We start from the raw sequence: 14,333 nt of genomic DNA on the forward strand, positions 1-14,333 counted from the left end.
CTCCCTGAGATGAAGCCTTCATCTTCGCAATTGCTTTAAAAATTTGTTTACCTCACCAGTCAGTTACGTTATTCCCTAGTGGTGCACCCCTCCGAAGAAAAATTCTGGTTCCGCCCCTGACAACTAGAACATTATTTCAAAAAAAGTTACAAGGGATAAAGGGGCTTGGAAGTGACAGAACCATATAAAACCAAGCTTTTCTCATCAATCTCAGCTGCACCTGCTTACCATGGTTACCGCTGCTTCCCGCAGTTTTGCAGCGTAAAACTACTTGTTCGGTGACTTTTTTTTTTTATCTTCACCTGAAAACATCTATCAGTCTGAGATCGTACCACGTGATAAGTTTTAGCAGGAGCCCATGGTTTTAGCCAATGACTACAAAGGAAAAATTGGCGTTGAACTATAGCTGGCTAGCTATATATAGGGGAATCTGTGTTAACAATGGTTAGCATAATTAGCCTCATTATATATTTATAGCCTAAGCGAATCAGGCCCCGTTTACACCACACCTGATAAATTTGAAAACGCAGCTTTATATCTATGTCCAAAACATTGCAAAGAACGTTGTTCTCTCTTGATGACTGCTACCTTGACCGTGGCTCCTCGGCAAATTTCCCTTTACCCCTCCCTTATGATTCCAATTGCCCCCGAGTCCCAGATAACAACCACTGACGTCAAATTCCCGCCTCCCGGAGCACAAGAAATTGTCAAATGCCCGGGGTAGGTCCGGGGAGTTCTCGGGGAGGGGATATTGATGTCTCTATCTGATCAATGCATAAATATTTCAAGGCGGGGTTTAAACTAAAAACACACCATTTTTTCAAATTTTTTTCATGGTTTAGATTTAATTCCAACCCATGGCAAAGTATACATTTTTAGACAGCTTAACCTGGAAAGAACAAAGATTATGAAGATTTTTTGTACTATAAAACTGTATTGTAACCTGACACCGGCTGATTAAATCTGTCACCTGCTGGGGAATGCCAGGACTTACTTGAGAAAAGATGACTCCTCCGAATGAATAATTTTCGCATTTTTTTAAAAGAAGACAAATAGCTTAGTGTTTTAGCATAGCGATTTTTGAAAAGTTAAAAACACATGAAATGGTGACCAGTCAAATCTGATACAGAAAATCCAGCATACGTTTCAATGCATAACTTCAACAAAATGCACTGGATGGAAAAGGACTATGTTTAAAACACAAAGCTTACTCAGAACAGCAAACCCTGAAATTTTCAGCTCAATTGGACAAATCCTTCTAAAAATGTCTTTTCTCAAAGGCAAAAATAACTGTTTTGAGAAAACGAGCTTTGAACTTCTAGTAACAGAAATGTTTCTCAAAATAAAACTTTAAATTATGCGTTAAGATTCAAATTTCGGTAAAAACAAAAATTTGATCTTTTACAGAATTTTTGGATGTACCCCCACCTTGACAGAGAACTATCTCCAGAAATCTGCATGCTGTAGCTCAATAACAATGGAAAAAGGATAGTTTAAAATTGCTATTGCAGCTTCTCAAAAGGAAACGGAGATTGTTTCCAGTTTTCAATCGAATTTTAAATCTATCCATACAAAGTCCTATGAGCACCTCGGGTGACCTGTGAGCACCTCGGGTGACCTGTGGGTACCTAAGCATAGTAAGTGTCTTTGGGTTTCCTGTGACCTTATGTGCTAAAAGTTCTTTCAGATTTATGGTTAAATAAACAATTTCCTCTCAATCCCTTTGCACAGTATTAACCCAGGGATAATAAATTATTAGTATTGTATAAATTATTGAGAGTACTGAAAAAGCCTTGTGGCTATAGCTCAAATTGAAATAGGATAGAGCAATGTAGCTGGCAGTAGCGGGCAAGCAACTACAGACATTAAAATTATTTGAAACAACACTGTGGGAACTATTGCCATTTAATAAGAAAAAAAGTTGCTAGGTTCTGTAAAATTGAGCAAATAGGGTTAGTACAGGTCAGCCTACTAAAATTATTTTAATAATTATAAATTAATACATAATATTAAAATATTGTTTGAATCACAAAAGATGTCTAAAACAAATCAGGAATAAAATCTTTAATTTATTATGCAGAAATAATGACTTATGAAAAACCCAAACTTAAACCTTGTAGTTCATGTGTAATGCCTTTTTTTGTAGTTCATAATACTGGTACATAATAATTCTTTCAAAATCTGCTAAAAGATGTTGATATTATTCCCAACACATGTGTTCAAGCATCTGTCTAAAGAATAAATGAACAGGCTAGTAAATAAACATCATTTTTTTTTTATTATTATTATTATAATTATTATTATTATTATTATTATTATTATTATTATTATTATTATTATTATTTAGACAGTGTTCTTCCAGAAAACCTTCATACTCTCCCTATGGGTGGGCTTTTGGCTTGAAACCCTCCCCCTGCCCCCTTTAACCCTCATGATATAATTTTGGCTTTTGACTTCCCCCATCCCCTTGGAATTTCCAATGACGTTCCTTTAAGGGCTGGGCACAGGAGAGAGCATGGATATTTTCTGGAGCTGAAAATTCTCTTCTTCAATATTTAACAAATTCTAACCTGTTCCAGACATTTGGTGGATAGTTGGAAAACCGGCACAAAGAGAAGTGGAAATATGGCGACGGGTTTTGGGTGAAAAAGGCTGCATTCTTCCAAAGATTCCCCTCCTTCTCACTTCCTTCCCCTTTTACTTGGCCCCACAAACTGAGAATCTGGAACAGGCTAATTAAGCTCATGTTGTATATTGATACTTGACATGTTAAAAGCACTTTTACCAGTCAGATGGTAAATATTTGCACAACTTTACGATGTATTTGGCTTTCTTTTCAAGCAGTGTTGTCTTATACAGCAACTGCTACTAACTTCATTTTTCAAATAATATTGACAAGAAAGACATTTTCTTTTTGTAACATGCATTACCTGCCAAAGATTATTTGCAATATTATTATTCTCCGTTATTCGCTGAGTCAAACATTTTTCTGACTCAATCTGTGTAGCCATTAGCCTTCTGCATGGACACAAGCTCTTGTGCGACAAGCCTAAAGAACATGTCTCCAGAAGGTTATGTGACCATAGGACCTCAATAAAAAATGCCCCTGTAACTGAACAAAGGCTTATGTAAAAAGGTAAAATATAATTATTCTGGACTATCTTCCAATCAAATACATGTACATGTAATCTTGGTTCTCTTTGTGAAATCTCATAAATATCAAATATATTCTGAAACAGTAAAAATAATTAAGTTCTCACTTCTTCAGATAAAATTTTGTCTTATATTTTTCCTTATTTAAACACAATGGCTCTATTCTTTTTAATAATTATAATATACCTGCAGTCCTTTGCACAACTGACATAGTCAGTTTGCATGTGGCATAATTTTCAACTGCAGAAAAATTTACAGAACTATTGTTGTGCACAAAACAGCAGACTGATCTTGAACACTAATCTGTTTAAAATGAAGATTACCATATAATATGCCACATAAAATATTTTTACCAATCCACTTATCCCTAGAAGTGATTTCCTGTCAGTGGTAGCTCTGTAACCACAACAGTAACAATTGAATATATCCATTTGTAAATTTGTGACAACATCCTCCCAAAGAACCACATAAACACAACAATTAGATTGACGGTACCCTTGTAGCATACTTATTGAGTAGCATGGAAAATAATTTCCTCAAATAAAATCTAAACAAGAGGGAGGTTGCAAGCACTGTGTGCAGTAACTGTAACTCCATATGCCTGGTACTGCAATGCCAGATTAGATGCCACTGTCTCCCAGAGCAAAGCTGTGTAAAAACAAGTTCCTACGACAGAAATAAAAAATCTCTCAGATTCCCACCTGCCACATACAATGTTAGAAGTAGCTATTGTAATAAATGTATTCAGTTACTGAATCTGATCTTCTGCATCGGCTCAATCTGACTCAGAGTCTGATGTTGATGTTTCGGTCTCTGTGTCCGTTGTGTTTTCATCACTCATCTTGCATTCTAACCCTATCTGATCGACCTCGCTGTCCTCATGCCCTGGGTCATACTCGAGGCCTATCTCGCTGTTTCCACCATTGCTGCTGCTGCTCCCCCCTGGACCATCAGGTTGCACAATAAAACAGTAACTGAACTGTGCTGACGGCACGCAGTGATCAAAGTATTTGCATTCTTCCAAGTGAGCTGCCATGAATGGTGAGTCAGAATGAACCCACTTCTCAACAGGTGAAAAAGATGTGGAAAAATACCATCTCTGCAATGGAATACCAAGCAATTTAAATAAATAAATACCGGTAAATAAATAACTATCTTAATTGACCACTCATCCTATGAGGCCTTTCAGGGCCAGTGAAACCAAATGATGAAACAAATAACGTAAATGAACATAACATGGTTAAAAATCCCACCTACCCGGAGGCAGACCAGTTGGCTATTTACAAGCGTGGCCAAGGAGTTGTTTGAACTAGGGTTTACCGAGAAACAACTTCAGCTTAGTGGTTAGAGCAGGACTTGAATCCGCAACCTCCAGATTTCAAGTCTGGCACCCTAACCACTCAGCCACGCTGCCTCCTTTAACATTTAACATACAGGGTATGTCACTGTGGTTGGCTGTTCTGACAGAGGATGGCATGGCTGAACATTTAAAACTTATAATTTCCAAGGGGGAGTTACATGTACAGGTAGGGGTGGCAAATCCTCCTTGTAACAGAAACTTATAGGCTTTGTAAACTTTTAATCACATCTTGAAATCTTGGAATCCTTTGGGATGAGTCAGTTTTTTTTAGTTCTGTCCATTTCACAGTCTACAATATTATTTGATCAATTTTCAGACCAATGTCATGTTAGGTTGAGATTTAGTGACGATTTGAATATTGCTAAAATTAGAAGGTTTTCTATGGAAGCGAGGAAGCTTTGCCCCCCAGAAACCTTCTCCATTGTCAATATCACTACAAAAGAAAGCTGCTGGCATATAGCTATTGGAGACAGAATGAGGAGTAAAATATCAGGAAGAAAATTGAAAATTAAACTGAAAGGCAGAGATTTACCGGTATGTCAGTTCGAAAACTTGCAAAATTAAAGAATTGAGGGCAAAGCATCTTCTTCCCATAACAAATCCCTCTAATTTTTAACGTCCATAAAAATTCCCTCTTACAGGATATGAATCCGACAACTTGCAGACATGTGCAAAGCTAATTTGTAATAATATTGTTCTTTTCCATTTCTGATAACATTATGCACTACTAATGACTAGATCTGTGTGTTCTTGAGAAGTTCATCTCATGACCAACTGTTGCAAAATGGAGGGTCTAACAACAGATGGATTTCTATTTTCTCTAAGATAACAATTCCAATAAGCTGATTGTTCTGGCTTGAAAATACAAGGCTTTGTTTCTACAGGTTGTCTTGTGTAGCCATGTTATAAAATTTCTTAACATCTCATCAAAACAAATGGTCCTTTTTTGATAAAAGGTTACAGCTGAAGCACTAAATGAATGACAGTAATTAATCATTCATCATACATGTATCATCTGCACCTACCTTTTGTCTGATTCTCCAAGACCAGCTCCCATTGTCGTAGATCCTCTTTTCCCATTCAAATACCACCATCCCCTTTGTTTCCAACACATTGCGAGAAACCTCTCTCAGTAACTTACAAGTGCGAGAAAAGTTACACAAACTGAAGCCGTCCAATTGGCTGGCAATCTTTTCCAAGATCTCTAGTGGCAAAGTTGTAAGGAGATCCAAATTAGATTTTGCAAGCATGTTTCCCTCACTTCGAGGATCTGTTGAGGAATGTTCACCTTTAAAGGTTGCAACAACTCCAGGTGCATGTTCACAAGGTTTAATACCAAAGCTTCCAAGCTCTTGGTTGAAAATTACAGCGCCATTTTGAGTATGTGGGAGAAGCCTGTAACGGACAAACGTACAGCCATATTGCGCCAATGGACACCGATGCTCCAACCAGCCATTGAGACCTCCCTGAATGTCGCTGTGCACATTCTTGAAGTGGCTGCTGTACTCATCACGGCGGAATACCTGGTTACATGGTATTGAATACATGGGGAACTGCTTTTGGAACTTGGGTAGGGTTTCAACCACAACATTGAGACCCAGCGGCTGGTCAAGGTAGATTGGGTGATGGGTGGGAGGGGGTGGTATATCGTTGCCATGGGAACTGACAGGTGTCACATTTTGTGCGTCATCTTTAATGTTTTCATCTTTGTCCATTCGTAACTCATGAAGTTCAATTCCCACTGGGTCATAATCCCCATTTTCCACATCATTGCTCTTGCCTAAGTCAAGTCTATCTGTGACCGGAAGCAAATTACAAAGGGGTCTCTGTTCACCATCATCTTCACTCTCGAGTAAATTTTCACTTTCAAGTTCTTCGCCAGAATATTCCCCGTCATCGGATTGTTTCCGAAGCTTATTTTCTAGGGAAGACAACGCTAAAGCCATCGCCATTTTTGTTGACTCCGACTTCACAGCCGGCGGTTGACATCCATTGCCATGCTGTTTCGGCGTGTTCGCTTGCAAAGAGGTTCTCAGCATATCTACTTTGGCTTTCCCTTTCCTACACCGCCGTCGAAAAACTTCTCGAAGAATTCTCTGATCCCTGAAAGCCAACTCAACATCTAAATGCCCTTTTATTAAAATGGGATTCGGTTGAAAAAACGGTACCCAACTCAAACGCGATTTTGAATAAACCGGATAGCGATTCCACTCCATCGTGCAAAAAACCACACTTGCCGGGCATCGCTGCAAATGATTTCTCAAGCTATCTCTTGTTAATACAGCGGGGCATCCATAATCCGAGTTAACACAAGGAATTCGACATTTTTGGCACACATTCTTATGGTCTTTCATTTTACAGCTGTGTAGCTGCGCTTCGCATCCGAACTCACAAAATAACATCTTGCAGCCATCTTGAGCATTACAGTGGAGCTTTATACAGTTCTCACAGTGTTCGTGCCCCTCAAAGTCCATGATCTGTCCTGCGAAGCTTCATAAAGATACTGAAGAACCGTCTACGTACCGGCAAAACTGATCTTTTGTGCTCCTCTTCATGGCATTTTATTTACATTCAGGAGGATCGCCGTACGTTGTTTTCTTTATATTACGGCTCTCTCCGAGTGTCTTCGGCTGGTTCCGGGTCGGCGAAGAAGTATTGATTAGCTAAGTCAAATGACGTCAGTGTTCGAGCAATATGGCGGAAACAAGTGTTCAATAGTGTGTTCTTGTCAGTTTCAGATTTTTTCTTTGAGAAAACAGCGTATTTTGGTCACTTTGAACTGGTTCAAGATGACGCTGATGGTTTTCTTTGGCTGCGCTTTTATAGCGTTTGGACCAGCTCTCGCGTTATTTTCCCTCACTGTCGCGAAAGATGCTCAGCAAGTGATCGTGTTGATTGCCAGGTAAGGTCGCTAGTAGTTTCGTGTACATTGCACTGTTTTTGTGTCTCGAGTTTTAAGGTTAGAACACCTGGGATTCTTTTAAAGAGAATTACACTATCTCTTGAAAATATCATGGATATTTTTGCGGGTCTTGTCGTATTTGGCACCCACATGTGTGAGCTTTTAGGTGCGCCCGTAAGCAAGGGCTAAAATATCAATGACATTGACAAGAAAAAATGTGCCAGCGATATTGAAATCTAAAATGTCTAATAAGAGATTTATTATTCAACGTGTTATTAGCATCGATCTTTTATGCTCCCTCAAAAGCAGATGGGACAAAAAATATACACAGATTTAACCTGTTGCTCTTGTTAACAATAATGATAATAATAATAATAATAACAATAATATCATCAATAGCTGTGCGAATCTTTAATAATAATAATAATAATAATAATAATAATTTACCAATTTATATAGCGCATATTTACATATTCTGATTAATAGCCCTTTACAATCATGATAAAAATAAAACAAAATCACAAATTAGAAAATACTTCTTAAAAAGATAAGTCTTAAGTCGAGATTTAAAACTGTCAAGTGATGTTGCTTGACAAAGCTCTTCAGGTAGGCCATTCCAGAGTTTCGGAGCTACTGCTGAAAATGATCTGGCCCCCCTTGTTTCACTGGTTTGTGTTTGAATATTAAACCACAGTCAACCTCCACTAAACCCCTGGCCAAACAGACTCGCCAGTAGATGCAAGTCAAACTTGTGTAGAGAGTTGCATTGGGTGGCCAAACAGACTTGCAAGTAGATGCAAGGTGAACTTGCCTAGAGACTTGAATTGGGTGGCCAAATAGACCCGCAAGATTCCTTGCTAGTACACACAAGTTGCAAAAAAGATTTCAAGACAGGCAATGCATATCCTATATTTCATTGGCTAATAATAGGTTAATGGACGTCACTCAACTTGTGTTGACTTGGGTTGGGTGGCCAAATGGTGAAAAACTTGCATCGACTTGCATGCAAATTTGATCTCAACCAAAGTGAGTGCAAGTCATCACAAGTCAATGCAAGTGCACTCAAAGGCACAGAGTCATAAGTAGACCCAAGTTTTCGACTTGAGTCTACATGTACTTGCAAGTCCGTTTAGGCAGGGCTTAACGGCCACCTTTCCACAATGGCCACCTCTCTACAGCGGCCACTTCTTTATGTCCCTACAGACGGCCCATGCATTCACTCCTATTTTAACCACTTCTGATTGGTTCATTGTATTGTCTGTATCCTTTGTGATTGGCTAGAGTGATAACTTTGGTTTTGGTTTTACGACACTCAATTAAAATGGCTCTATTGAAATGCTTTGTATGTCTCCTTATTTTGCAGTGCATTTTTCTGGTTATTGTCGTTGCTGTTGTCCTCAATCTGGTGGACTGTTGTTTCACCTCTTAAGAAGCATCTAGCATTTGGTATTGTATTCTCTGTTATTTTTCAAGAACTTTTTAGACTGGCTTTCTACAAATTGATGAGGTAAGGAGAACATTTCTACTCCTGAAAATAGCATATGAATGAATGAGAAACATTCACTTGGTGTAGTTGTCGATTATAATGTAAAGATACCATTTTAGAAGTTGACTTACATACATGTAGTCATGGAAGCAATTTTGGATTTTCTTGAGAAGGGTGCTTAACTAATTTAGTATTAATTTTGGAAATATTTGTAAAATTTATTTTTCAGGGAAATGTTATGGTGATCACTACCATATACATGTATAAAAATTGTATAATTATGTACTGTACATGTAATAACTTGAGCTGTTAAAGTAAAAAAGTTCAAAAAAATAATACAGGCCAAGTGGCCCATCAGAGGGGTGCTTATCCAGTTTTAGTAACATGAAGCAACTAGAAATATTGCTACACCTACTTGCATGGGATGCATCAAGGGTTACCCCTTCCATTAAATTTTCTGGTACCCATTAAAACCCTTGCATGGAGGGAAGCACTGAAAATATTGTCTTGCCCAACAACACAACACCATAATTTTCCCCAGCCAGGGGTAGAACCTGGCATACTCCTTTGACCTACATGTAGATGCTCATGTTACAGAAATGCGAGGATATGCTGTGGTGGTATACAAAACTTGTCCCAACTCAGACTCACTGACTAGCAACATTCTTAAGACTATTAATTTATGGACTTTCTTTTTATTCAGGAAAGCAGATGAAGGCCTTCTTTCAATGATCAATAACCAGACACCTCTAAGGAAACACAGGATTGCATATGGTTAGGATTGGAAGTTGTTTATTTATAAGTTAGGGAAGAAACATTCTTTCCATTTACATGACTGTACTCTCTGTAAAGTCTCTGAATGATTAAACCCTAGTGTGAGACTTTTCAAATGAATACCAGGTATGACCCTGTTTATTTTCAAATCTGCACATGATGTACAACATGAATTTCGTCAAAGGCATCTCATGGTTTTCTACAGCCAGTGTTTTTGTTAGTTCTTGCCTCGTTGGGACATTTCATCGATTTCAAGGCCAATTATTTCAGGTTTCATACATGTATAGTCCATGTACTTGTAATGATCAATGACTTAGCATTTGCTACATGTAAAATCTAGAATCTGGGGTAAATGGATCATGTTTGGGCATTCTTCTGTCATCAGTGTTTACCGAACTCTAACTACATGTAACCCTAACCCTAACCCTTGAGTTTTTGAAAGTACTCACAGGCATAACTAAATTCCCATATTTTGTAAAATTTCACAACACTGCAGGCTTCAATACTTGTTCCTTTTGGTTTATGTTTATTACATCGTAGTTATGATAATTAAAATGGTAAAATCCACATGCTCAAAATGCAAATATGTTGACTTAATTGCTCCAGCATTTAAAACTCATGTATGAAATTAACTGTCAATCACTGGCATATCATTAAAAATATGTTTCTTTATTTAGCTTCTGATTCGTAGAGGCTAAAAACGTAATGTACAATGTAATTTCTGTTCCATTAGTTTCCAGTCATTAAGTCGTGATATCAATGTTTGTCCTTTCAGTTTCTGGCCTAGGTTATGGCATAATAAGTGGACTCTTTGCTATGGTGAATGTATTAGCAGATATCACTGGCCCAGGTTCTCTAGGTCTAAAGGATGACGTCCCTCAAAATTTTCTTATTGTGTCTGGTGAGTTGTGTAAGGGTCTCTCTTTGCTTACTCAGTACTTCCTCTTACAAAAGATATTTAAGGACTTGAAACAAATGTACTGATGATGTACAGAAGAAGGTGCTCATATACATGTACATACATTTATACAAACTTTATCGAAGTTCCCTAAGTGGGTTTTTCAGCCACAATAGAACTGAAAAATACAAATTGAAAAACTATAAAAATACAAATTAAAATTCTATAGTAGCAATAAATAAATGTACATCAAAGATAGAAATGCTACTTTCCCTATATTAAAGATTCAAAGATACAATAAATAAGAAAGGATATTTCATTCAACCACTGTCATGTTTTTTTTGCCATACAATGTGCATGTATTTATTCTTGAAGGGGAAAACCTTCTCTGACATTCAAATTTTGAGACAAAAGCTGTTGAATGGAGCAGTAAGATTAGTAGTAGAAACATTTCATTGTTTGTATGCTAAAGGTTTGTGTACCGCTTTATTTTTTGTTCTCTCCACATTCTGATGTCATATGTGATCTACAGATGCATCATTCTCATCCCCAGAGGCCACACTCCTTTTGGCCAGCACCAAGAATCACGACCTCTGGCCAAACCTGATTTTCTGAACACACATAGAGTATTCGTTTTGTATTCTCAGCCAGTCAGATTATTTTGTCAGATTTGACAGGAAGTCTGTGAATTACAGACTTCCGGTGTTGGACCAGCCCAGAGGCCATGATTCCTGGTGCTGACCAAAAGTAGCGCGGCCTCTGGGGACGAGAATGCACATGCATGGCTGTGTGAAATTTTGGAATCATGTCTCTTTAGTTTTCACTCTTTGAGCCGGTCATGAACATGATAGTGTCCCATTAACAGACATGTATGCCAAGGGCCATCCCTAGTATATAATGGTCACTACTCTTGAACGGCTGGTGACAGAGCTAAATGGATGTTGAACCCTGTGCAACCTGAAGTAAAATGTGACATATTCCCAGTTGCAGATTAATACATTGTACATTGTGCAGTATACCTGTTGTACATGTAGGTAATTATTTTAAAATACAGTCATCACTGTGTTTTATGCAGGCACAAGAACATTAACTCTTACAAATCAAGTTACCAATTGATCAGTTTAGACTAAAGTATACAAATTAGCCAGTTACATAGCAACTTTGTGAAAGTGTACACATGTATTTTGTAGAAAGATTGCAGGATAATAAAGTTAACAAGCCAATGTCTTTATTCCAGCTTTTTTGACATCATGTTTTGTACTTTTGAACACATTTTGGGGAGTTATATGGTTCAGTGCTTGGGATGACAAGAACTGGCTCAATATTTCTCTGGTTGTATCTAGTCATCTCCTTGTCTCACTGATGGTAAGTATATAAATTAATCTGTTCTTTTTCATGTTTGTTACTTTATAGCCTGTTGCAGGCTATAAACAGTGAAATTATGAGGTAGGAGTGTGAACAAGGAGTATCTGGGGACAAAAGCCCTCTTTCTGGCCTCAAGCCCAAGCGAAATAACTAACTGAATGCCTGGAACAAGCTAGAATTTTTGGTAGTACTGAAGAATTTTGTAGGACTGGAATTTTTTTTCTCGATTCTGTAATAAACCTTATATTTCTCGAGTAAAATATCCTTTACATTCCTGAGAAGAATAATGGAAAACTACCAAGTAATAATATTTATTATCAAAATATCATAATGCAAACTACAGGGAAATAACATGGAAGATCAGGGGAGGGAGTGCAGACAGCAATTTCAAGAGAGCTTGTCTAAAGGAAGGGGAAAAATTATTAATGATACATGACAATGCAAAAAGGTAGCTGATGCAGCTTTGTTCCTCTTTGGTTTATCTGAGTTCACTGTGTTTTGTACAATGGAAGAAGCCATAAACACATAATTTTTATTATACAGCTGTATCTGCCTGTCACAGAGATTTTTGTGAACTCTTATTTAAATTTTTTATCTATTTATTTTTTGCATTGTTTCATTTTAATAGTTGACAAATTGTTCAGGCAGGCATGAGATCTGGGTTTTTAAGTGTGAGTAGAGTGAAGTTGAAGTTTGCGACACTCCAGGATGAGATTTGGCTGGTAAAACATGTATGCTTCTTTTGGACAGCCTTACTTGTAATAGCTGTTTACATTAGACTTTCATGAACCAGTGCCTCACTCAGGATCATAACTTGGCTTACAGGGCACATGTGAGCAAAGGATCGAAGGATGGTACACTGTTATGAAAAGCAAAATGATTTAAAATGGATAGTGTAGACAAATTTCATTTTTTAAACTTTTTTGTTTATTTCAACAGACCCTTCTGAATGCTAAACCCATGTACATGTATGTGGCATCACTGGTGTGTGCGTACATCGTCATGGTGATAATGGGTGCAGTGGCATTCAAAACTGCAGGAGGAAGTCTATTCAACATTTACAGACTAACTTCACGACAGACACACCGTGACTACTAACATGAAGTCAGCATTGGACCAGTGGAAAAACTGTTGTTATGTAGCATTTTACAAGTCACACCATTTTGTACATTATTATTTTTTTCTTTAGTTAAATGTACAAGCTTTCTGTTGTGGTTGCTTTACTGTCTGGAATCAATGCTTTTATTCGCAACAGTAAGCGATATCCGCATGTCAATGTAATTGTAATTTTTTTCTTACTATTTCACACATCCATTAGACAGGTGTCAGAAATAGAGGAGCCGTCAGTTAATACCTATACAACAAAATTCCCAGGGCCGATATAGATAATCTACAGCAATCAGTCAAGAGATTGAGATGGAAGACTTTTAGGAAATGAGTAACTTGTTGGCAACTTGGGGAGCGGGGGCAACTCCCATATGAAAAGGTCTGAGAATGCTCAACTAAACATTTGAATTATGCCCCTAAAGGAGACCAAATGAGACCTATGCCTTATTTGACACCCTGAAGAGTCTACATTCAAGTGGACATGACTGCACTTGTATATAATTTATTTCTTCAAGTGCAACCCTAAAAAAATATCTTGGTGGCTAAAATAGTGATTTTTCAACCTGAACACCGTAAATATAAATGACACTGAAGTGCATGTTTTACACCCCTAAGGAAGCCAACAAGCATCTCTGACTGTTGCACATGGGTTGACAGAGTGACCCCCCCTTCTTTCCAAGGTGTTAGCAGTCTAGCCAACAATTGAAATGCATTTGCAGTTTTCTACATAGTCAGAGCTGAAGTGTAAAGAGGTAGTACAATGCAAGGTTATGTAGTCAAAGGCCATTCTGCCTCAATTCAAACCCACTTTCAGACCACCTGTTAATGGCATCTCTTTCATTGAAAAAAACATTATTTCACTGCAGAAGTTGTTACCTCTAGCTACTTTTGGCACAGTCGACAGCACACAAACTAGTTATCGGGCCGAGTAATTATTGGCTTTGTTATTTTTGTCTCTGAAGAAAATGATGCATCCTCTATTGCAAAAACGGCAGCAGCGTGTCAAGTGTCATAGTGTTCAAGAGTGCTAAATGTGTTGCTTTTTTTTTCTTGGAAACTCAATTCCTTTAATGGACGTTTAAATTATGCACTTGTGCCTCGATTGGCTGTATCCCGTTGATTTTTTCACTTAAATTTCCCGTAACCCGATATCCCTGATAAAAGGACCTCCACAATGTATAAAGTGACTGTAAGTGATGTACAGAGTCAGCTGCAAATAAAATAAAATGTTGAAAAATTACCTTGCTACTGAGAGTGCCTAGACAAATGGTTCATGAATTCACCAAAC

The 14,333-nt window shown here is 37.8% G+C and overlaps 2 protein-coding genes across 2 annotated transcripts; one reads left to right on the forward strand and one right to left on the reverse strand.

The window, feature by feature from the left end:
• Positions 1–1,715: 1,715 nt before the first annotated feature.
• Positions 1,716–6,988, reverse strand: LOC145500905 (F-box only protein 30-like). Its single transcript, XM_081480444.1, has 2 exons — positions 5,539–6,988; positions 1,716–4,252 (listed from the first exon to the last, which is right to left on the reverse strand). Exons 1-2 carry the CDS (start codon positions 6,985–6,987, stop codon positions 3,929–3,931), a joined length of 1,773 nt encoding a protein of 590 aa, XP_081336570.1. The 5' UTR covers position 6,988; the 3' UTR covers positions 1,716–3,928.
• Positions 6,989–7,184: 196 nt separating this feature from the next.
• Positions 7,185–14,285, forward strand: LOC145500922 (gamma-secretase subunit Aph-1-like). Its single transcript, XM_081480476.1, has 6 exons — positions 7,185–7,415; positions 8,779–8,922; positions 9,605–9,675; positions 10,451–10,576; positions 11,811–11,938; positions 12,878–14,285. Exons 1-6 carry the CDS (start codon positions 7,186–7,188, stop codon positions 13,034–13,036), a joined length of 858 nt encoding a protein of 285 aa, XP_081336602.1. The 5' UTR covers position 7,185; the 3' UTR covers positions 13,037–14,285.
• The last annotated feature ends 48 nt before the right edge of the window (positions 14,286–14,333 follow it).

Source organism: Orbicella franksi, chromosome 10 (genome assembly GCF_964199315.1).
Source record: "Orbicella franksi chromosome 10, jaOrbFran1.1, whole genome shotgun sequence".
NCBI lineage: Eukaryota > Metazoa > Cnidaria > Anthozoa > Scleractinia > Merulinidae > Orbicella > Orbicella franksi.

Bases quoted from the DNA above. Each gene is read 5' to 3' on its own strand.
- LOC145500922 (XM_081480476.1), top strand. From the start codon at position 7,186: ATGACGTCAGTGTTCGAGCAATATGGCGGAAACAAGTGTTCAATAGTG. The intron at 7,416-8,778 runs GTAAGGTCGCTA...CTTATTTTGCAG, and splicing joins GTGATCGTGTTGATTGCCAG to TGCATTTTTCTGGTTATTGT. The intron at 8,923-9,604 runs GTAAGGAGAACA...CTTTTTATTCAG, and splicing joins GCTTTCTACAAATTGATGAG to GAAAGCAGATGAAGGCCTTC.
- LOC145500905 (XM_081480444.1), bottom strand. From the start codon at position 6,987: ATGGACTTTGAGGGGCACGAACACTGTGAGAACTGTATAAAGCTCCAC. The intron at 4,253-5,538 runs GTAGGTGCAGAT...ATTCCATTGCAG, and splicing joins CTTGGAGAATCAGACAAAAG to AGATGGTATTTTTCCACATC.